The following is an 8,164-nucleotide window of genomic DNA, read 5'->3' on the forward strand; positions in this document are numbered from 1 at the left end:
CTTAGGCTTACTCTCGGTGAATCAAAATGCCATGATTGATGGCATTTTGATTCACCGGGAGTAAGCCTAAGAGCTGAAGTAGGAGTAAGAAATAAAATGGATTTATTTCCTTACTCCTACTCCTTACTCCAGCTTACTCCATGTATTGTAGACCAGCCTTTAGTGTTTTGTATATCAAAGTAAGATACAATAGAGTGAGATACGTTATAATTGAAGTGAATGATTGGTTAATTTTATGTCCTACGTCGTTGTAAGTCGTGAAAGATAAAGTTCAGCCATCTTTTACAACAGGCTTTACACTCGGAAATGCTAATTTATAACTGTTTTACAACACTGTGTAACCACTGACAACCGCGTTTACGCAATTGTAGAATGGCCTTTAAATTAGCATTTCCGATTGTAGAGCCTGTTGTAAAATATGGCTGAACTTCATCTTTCACGACTACAGCGATGTAGGACGTAAAAGCTAAAAGCTATTCTACAATGGCATAAACGTAGTTGTGGGGTTGTAGGAGTAGAAGTAGTAGTAAGTGTTGTACAACAAAGTAATATACAATAGAGTGAGATACGTCGTAATTGAAGGGAATGATTGGTTAGCTTTTACGTCCTACGTCGTTGTAGTCGTGAAAGATAAGGTTCAGCCATCTTTTGAGGCCATTCTACAATGGCGTAAACGTAGTTGTAGGGTTGTAGGAGTAGAAGTAGTAGTAAATGTTGTGTACAACAAAGTAATATACAATAGAGTAAGATATTGTAATCGTAATTGAAGTAAATGATAACGAATCAGAGTACAGCCCAGTGAGAAATGGATTCGTCGATCGATGTCGAAACGATGTCGAATCGACGTCAATTTGACGGTATCGATTCGACATCGTTTTGACATCAATCGACGAATCATTTATCACTGGGAGTTTAGCGTTTGATAAGAGCGGTATAGACACGTGACAGAATTCTGATTGGTTAGCCATTACGTTCTATATCGTTGTAGTCGTGAAAGATGAAGTTCAGCCATCTTTTACAACAGGCTTTAAGGCTGGTCTACAATACATGGAGTAAGTTGGAGTAAGGAGTAGGAGTAAGGAAATAAATCCATTTTATTTCTTACTCCTACTCCTTACTCTAACTTACTCCATGTATTGTAGACCAGCCTTTACACTCGGAAATGTTAGTTTAAAACTGTGTTTTACAACACTGTACAACCGCTAACAACCACGTTTACGCAATTGCAGAATGGCCTTTACAACAGGCTTTATGATCGGAAACGCTGGTTTAAAACTGTGTTTTACAACACTGTACAACCGATAACAACCACGTTTACGCAATTGTAGAATGGCCTTAAGGCGTGAGATTTAAGAAAGCAATTCGTATCACAATCGATTGTGATAAGAATAATCGACGCGCGATTGGACATTTTCGTAAATCTCACGTCTCAGGCCCGGTCTAGAGACCCTGTAATCCGAGACTGGCCATAAGGGTTCGTCAAATTCCCGCGAGTGAGAGAGAAACATAGGCTATCTCAGACGAGCTTTTATGGCCAGTCTCTGATTACAGGGTCTCTAGCCCGCTCTACAATGGCTGCATTCAGCAGAAAAAGCTGCTTTGCAACTGTTATAAAATTCATGAACCTGATCGGTGTATTCTCTTAATCTTTGGTGAATTGAAGAGCATACGCCAATCAGGTTCACGAATTTTTACAACAGTTGCAAAGTAGCTTTTTCTGCTGAGCGCAGCCAACGAGTTGTTGTTCGTCTGTCAGAATTATATGGCAGTTCTTTATCTCCCAGAGAGCAAAAGGATCAACATATATATGATTCCGACTCCTGATTAACGACTCATTGTAGACCAGGTCTCAAAGATCTCTGATTGTAGACGCCGCATCAGGCAGAGAAAAACTCAAGTCGTACACAATGGACTCACGACTTGGGGCCTGAGCAGTTAATGGCTGTCTCGTATTCTTGAGTCACAAGACGGTTATTGTGCGTTACTTTAAAACAAAGATTTAAAACATAAAACACCCAAGTTTTTCTCTGCCTTATCTTACGTCTACGACTAGTTGTACGGCAGTCTTAAGCGTTTACGGTGCGTTCCCTGCCATCAGCCTTACAGAACATTTATCACAGACTGTACCTTCCTAATCGAGATGCCATGACACTGTGCTAAAAATTACGTGACTCTTAAGCGCAACATTATATTGCTCTCGAGCGACTTCAACTCCGTTTAATGCAATTATCATTGCGACGATAAGCCGGCGATAAATCGGCATCGTACAGGAAATAATTTAAAGCGGTGATAAAGAATAAAATTTGTTCTATCTACGCCGCGCGTGCCCACAAAATTTTCAGCTCACTTTGCGCGATCAACGTTTTCTCAAAAATAGAACGTTTTTATTCCTTTCTAGCTTTGAGAGCTGGAAAAGGTAAGAAGAAACAAAGCGAGATAAAATTAAGCAAACCGACATTGAAATTAGTCTGCGTCGATAGAAATAGCCGTTTATGTATATAAGACGGACAGTCGTCGTGTCGAATCAAAACACGTTTGCTTTTCGAGGTCAAGAAGTCTGCGCGTGACTATCGTTGGACTGTTTTTATCATATCTTTGCTTCATGCCCTCTGGTAGTAAAATATCAGCGTCCTAAAAAAACAAGAAAAAATGAAATGATCATGCGTTACATCGGGACGGTAATTTGCACTACGATTGTATCGCTGTTACCCCCTCGCACAGCTGATCGTATCGAAGATCATTCCCATAGCCACAGTAAATATAGACTGAGCGTCCCGTTAAGGTAGTTGTTTCGCGACAGTAATGCTCAAAAGTTTATTACAGACCCGGAGCCAGCACTCAGTTATTACAACGATATATCTCGATGCGATGTTGTTCTAAAGAATATTAAAGAAAAAAAACACGATTAGTACAATCCGCCTCGAAATCCGCCTCGTCCTCCTCGCGAATTCTTTTTTTTTTTTCTTATCCGCGACGCCACCGTCTATCGAAGGCACGAATTTGACGGATATATTTATCGACTTTAGAGCCGCGGGAAAAAATTTCCTCACATCTTGATATTTACGCCGCTCCGTGCTTTATGGCCGAAGTGTTTAATATTCATGGGTATGATATACATATTGGCATTAAAATATTCAAAACGGGATTTCGCTTTTTACTCCGGTGGAAACTGCGTCAGAGTTTCGATATTAATAAATGTTTCCCAATTTTAATCGGTTTCCCTTTCCCTCCTTCTCCCGGCGGGACGCGTCTAACGATTTATACGAAGTCAGCTCAGGCCCGACGCTCGAGGCAGGGAAAAGTTTACAAATGAGATTTTTATGATTATTTCTATAAGTTGGCCACATGTGGAGCACGCGGCTCGTATGCTTCTTATGTACGTAAAGGCAGAACCGCGAAAGTCGACTCGTACAACTTATTGTAATTCACGTCCATCTTTTTAGTATTTAAATTAATGATAAAGTATTTTTAACGTTAGACGTCCCGTGGTGACAAGCGGCCGAAATCAAAGTGCGTCGGATATTCATGTCGAACATTATCTTTTGTTTCAGCGCAAATAAATGATAAACCAGCGCCTGTAAACTATGCTGAGGTAGGTAAACAATTTAATTTGTTTAAGAGAATTACCGTTTTCGTATTGCTGTTATTATATTTCGCAACTGAAATTACGCTAATTAAACCAATCGGAGTGTCTTCTTCCTCATGTTGGTAGAAGGAAAATGTGGGGTGAAGCGGGCTAATGAATTGACTACATAAAAATAATTACAGGTGGTTCAACAGTCGCGAGATACTTTTAATAGCGGAAAAACAAGGCCGTTGGAATGGAGAATCAAGCAATTAAAACAGCTTATCCGTATGCTAACGGAGACCTCCTCGGAAATGGTGGAAGCATTGGCTACGGATTTACACAGAGTACGATTACATATTAATAAAAACAGTTGCCTCATTATATGCGTACATCATGTATCAATCTAGTCGTGTTACTATTTCTAATAAAACCTTCTCAATCGATTATTTTACAGAGTAAGTTCGAAACATTTGCGCTGGAAATCGATTATACGATTCAAGAAGTTAAATACATGCTCATGCATATTAAAGAATGGTCAGCAACGGAAAAGGTAACAGTCTGAATGCAATCTTTCACTACGTAAGATATACGTAGACCTCTTCCCCCCCCCCCCCCCGTCCATCGGACAACTTTAGAATAGTCTAGAGCGTAAATAATTTGACATTACGATATTTCGCAGCCGTCCAAGCCGCTGGCTAACTTTTTCGATAAGGTGGAGGTGCGGAAAGATCCTTATGGAGTTGTATTAGTCATGGGTGCGTGGAATTATCCTGTTCAATTGAACGTACTACCTATGATGGGCGCGATCGCAGCTGGAAATTGCGTGGTTCTGAAACCTTCCGAGATCGCAGCGGCTACAGCGAAATATTTATACGAGACCATTCCAAAATATTTAGACACGGTACGCGAGGACACTATTTGCCTTAAAAATTTCTTCCATTTGAATTTTAAATCCTTAGATTTCTTTACAAATTGCTATTAATAGAAAATCACGAAGGTCCTCATTTCATTTCTCGAGATTTCTCTCACTGCAACAATTCGTCCTTCTATTTGTGAATTTAAAAATATCCTTCGTCCTCAGAGGATAATGTGGTTATTCTTCAGTTTAGCTACACCAGCACAGAAATCATTTAAATTATGCTTATTCGACGCGTTTTTACACGAAAGACCTATATTGAATCAAATGGCTTGTATTGAACACTGTTGTAAAGTGCTTGTTGCATAATGATGACTCATAAGAACTGCGCTGAAGAGTGAAGAGGCAGTTTTGTTTTTTCTCTTCTCTCCGTGTAATCACGTGTCTTAGTTCGAAAGACAAGATATGTATTTCAGCAATACATTCGTATTATTGATAAAATAGAATTGATTCTACTTATCGAACGTCTACATCTTGCCTACTAAAAGCAGACTAATAATTTAATTGTGTTTCTTATAAACAGGACAGTTGCCGTGTAGTAATGGGAGGAATTTCAGAAACGACAGAGCTACTCAAGCAGCGTTTTGATTATATTTTTTATACTGGGTCGTCCACGATTGGAAAAATCGTGCGAAGAGCTGCTAATGAGTTTCTCACGCCTGTCACATTAGAATTGGGTGGAAAGAGGTAAACAATGTTTTTAAAAACTTATTAAAAAAGATATGTGCAAAAAATTTTAATTACACGTCCCTGAAAAACTTCTTTTGCATAAAATTGCACTGAATAACAATTTGCAGTCCCGTGTATATAGACAACACAGTGGATATGTCGATGGCAGTGAAACGAATTTTATGGGGTAAATGCATCAACGTTGGTCAAACGTGTATAGCGCCCGATTATGTGTTATGCTCACCGGAGGTACAGAGTAAACTTATCGAGGAAGCTAAAAAGATTTTAAAGGAATGGTATGGTGACAATCCACGGGAAAGTGTGGACTTGGCGCGCATTATTACGGACAAACATTATCAGTAAGTTTTACGCACTGTTACCACATATACTTGATACCATTATTTTTAACGCAAATAATGATTGCAGTTTTAATTGTTTAAAAACGACTTGACAAGTTAAATAACAATTAAATTTCTTCTGTACTTAGGCGTCTTATCAATTATTTAAACGATAAAAGCAAGATTGCTGTCGGTGGCGACGTAAATCCCGCAGAAAAGTATATCTCGCCTACAATACTTGTTGATATCAAATCAACGGATGCCATCATGCAAGATGAGATATTTGGACCGATATTGCCTATAATAAACGTTAATAACGCATACGAAGCAATTAACTTCATCAACAGTCGGTACGTTATTTTACTTGTGATATTACGAGCAAGAGATTATGTGAAAGATGCGTAACGCAGATATCCCTTTTTGAAACATCGCGCGTTTTGCAATTTAGTTCTGTAACCGAAATATTTTTATTTATCCCAACTTTTGTAATCGAAAATCGTCTCGTATCTCGGACAGGAGATTTTATTTCCGCGTAAATATGAATGAAAAAAAAAACATTCCGTGGGGTAAATTCTTAGTTTATTCTTTCATGCATTCATGCATTTTCATGATTTCACGATTTCACTGTTACACGAGGGAACGGCAAACGGCATCAAGTAATTAGTTTTTCGCATCTAGTGAAAGTCCGCTCGTACTGTATGTATTTTCTACGAGCAAGAGGGTACAAGATTTAATTATAGACCAAGTCAGCAGCGGAGCCGTGTGCGTCAACGACACGGTATTGCAATATAGCGGTGAGTCCGGATACTAGGTGACGGAAGTTTTATCTATATCGGGCCTATCTATTATTGTAAGGACTTCGGTGAAAGAGAAACCTTTGCTATGGAGACCGGCAAATCCCACCACACAATTATTTTCTTTTTTTACAATCTCTCTATCTTCGTAATTACGATTCGTGTTTAGGATGCTATTATTTGTTCGGTCGAAATTGACAGAGAGGCTCGTTCTGTCTATCGGAAGGGACTGTAGGTGCGATTGGTAGTAGTACAAGTTGATTTCTCAAACTGCTTATGAGGTAGCAGGAATGTTTTTCTTTATTAGGATTAAAGTTATGTTCTTTTTCTCTCTGCTTAAAACAAGCATATTCTGCATGGTACCCTGGTTTACTGGTGTGATGGTTGCTGAAGAAGAACGCTATATTTTTCTTTTTATACAGGTTTTTGATACTGACTGTAAATATAAATGTTCTATTTTCTTGTACATAAGATTTCAAACCCGGAAACGTTGCTCTCATCAAATTGTATATACTGTTCGAATAATACAATTCACCTGCAAACGGTGGTGGCTATTATGAAATGAGAAATATATTCACGTGTAAAGTACTAACATGAAAATGATATTAAGAAGGAAAACTAGACTCACGTATCATTAGTGTTGTATAAACGTAATAATCTAAAAGTATAATGTACCAGTCGGATGCTCATTATTATACTTGGACCGCGCGAGTGTATGCACGCGAGCACGCACATGTTCCCGTGCGCGTGCATACGCATACTTCGTGCATACAAATATACATTTTGGAAAAAGAAATAATATTGACATTCTTATATTAATTATTTGACATACAGGGAGAAGCCATTAGTGTTGTATATATTTAGTCAGGACAAAGGGACTCTGTCTTTGATGCTTAGTAATACGTCTAGTGGCAACGTTCTTGGTAATGACACGTTATTACACGCAGCAGGTAGTTTTTCTAACAGCAATGTTATACATAATTTTATAAATTATTCATGTGTATGTCTTAGCTCTTTTTTTTCAAGCAGCATTACGTAACGTTTTTGCTGGTAGAATATTATATGTGTATTAGATTTCTTTAAATTGCATCGCAAGTAATTAACAATAACATTAATGAGTATTCTTGCAACACCTTCGCTTTTATTTTTATCGTTCAATTGTGTTATACTTTGCATGCATTGTCCATGTTTGTTATTAATTTTCAAAGGATTTAATAGACGGTAATATTGTAGAATTGAATATTCACAGATGAATGTTGAGGATGTAATATATGTCATGAATATACCGTTACATAACGTAGCTACACGCTACTGCTACCTTAAAATTTGTGGAGCTTGTAAGCGACCAATTTTAATTACTTATTTTTAAAAACTATGGCACACTCAACATTTATTTGAGAATAAATTCTTTCATTGTGATTTACCCTTCATTAAATTCTTTTAATGGGAAATTTGTATATAAGAAATGAAGCAATAATTATATATATAATTTTTTTATTTATTAACAAAACTCTTTAGTTAAAACTGGTTAAAGATATTAACGGATTCTCTAACAAAGAAAGTAATAGAATAGAATAGAATTAGCTTTACTGTTCTCCTTAGGGTTACAATCTTCTTACACTGAGCCTTATATCTAAACTTATTATAACTTATTCTAACTTATTTTAATTTATTCTAACTTATCTTATACATTTTTTTCCTACTCTTTACATATTAACACGTACACACGCACACCTCCCTCTCGACTTCCACTTTCTCCTGCTTTATTTTCATTTTCTTTCAGTCTTACTTCCCCTCCCTCCGATCTCTCTCTCTCTCTCTCTCTCTCTCTCTCTCTCTCTCTCTCTCTCTCTCTCTCTCTCTCTCTCTCTCTTTCTTT

The 8,164-nt window shown here is 37.7% G+C and overlaps 1 protein-coding gene across 9 annotated transcripts in view; it reads left to right on the top strand.

The window, feature by feature from the left end:
• LOC105570562 (aldehyde dehydrogenase, dimeric NADP-preferring) overlaps positions 1-8,164 on the top strand; it is a 20,697-nt gene that overhangs the window by 9,660 nt on the left and 2,873 nt on the right. For 6 of the 9 annotated variants that reach the window (XM_012027863.1, XM_012027858.1, XM_012027864.1 and 3 more), the window contains 8 exons: positions 3,552-3,592; positions 3,769-3,912; positions 4,023-4,118; positions 4,248-4,469; positions 5,008-5,171; positions 5,282-5,512; positions 5,641-5,841; positions 7,120-7,235. In XM_012027863.1, the coding sequence (XP_011883253.1) occupies positions 3,552-3,592; positions 3,769-3,912; positions 4,023-4,118; positions 4,248-4,469; positions 5,008-5,171; positions 5,282-5,512; positions 5,641-5,841; positions 7,120-7,235 (1,215 nt within the window). Of the gene's footprint in view, positions 1-3,551; positions 3,593-3,768; positions 3,913-4,022; positions 4,119-4,247; positions 4,470-5,007; positions 5,172-5,281; positions 5,513-5,640; positions 5,842-6,169; positions 6,286-7,119; positions 7,236-8,164 lie in introns of all 9 variants that reach the window. The other 3 variants (XM_012027860.1, XM_012027865.1, XM_012027862.1) reach the window with 2 other exon arrangements.

The sequence above is a fragment of the Vollenhovia emeryi genome, unplaced genomic scaffold (assembly GCF_000949405.1).
Source record: "Vollenhovia emeryi isolate VEMERY1.0 unplaced genomic scaffold, V.emery_V1.0 DF939120.1, whole genome shotgun sequence".
Lineage (NCBI taxonomy): Eukaryota > Metazoa > Arthropoda > Insecta > Hymenoptera > Formicidae > Vollenhovia > Vollenhovia emeryi.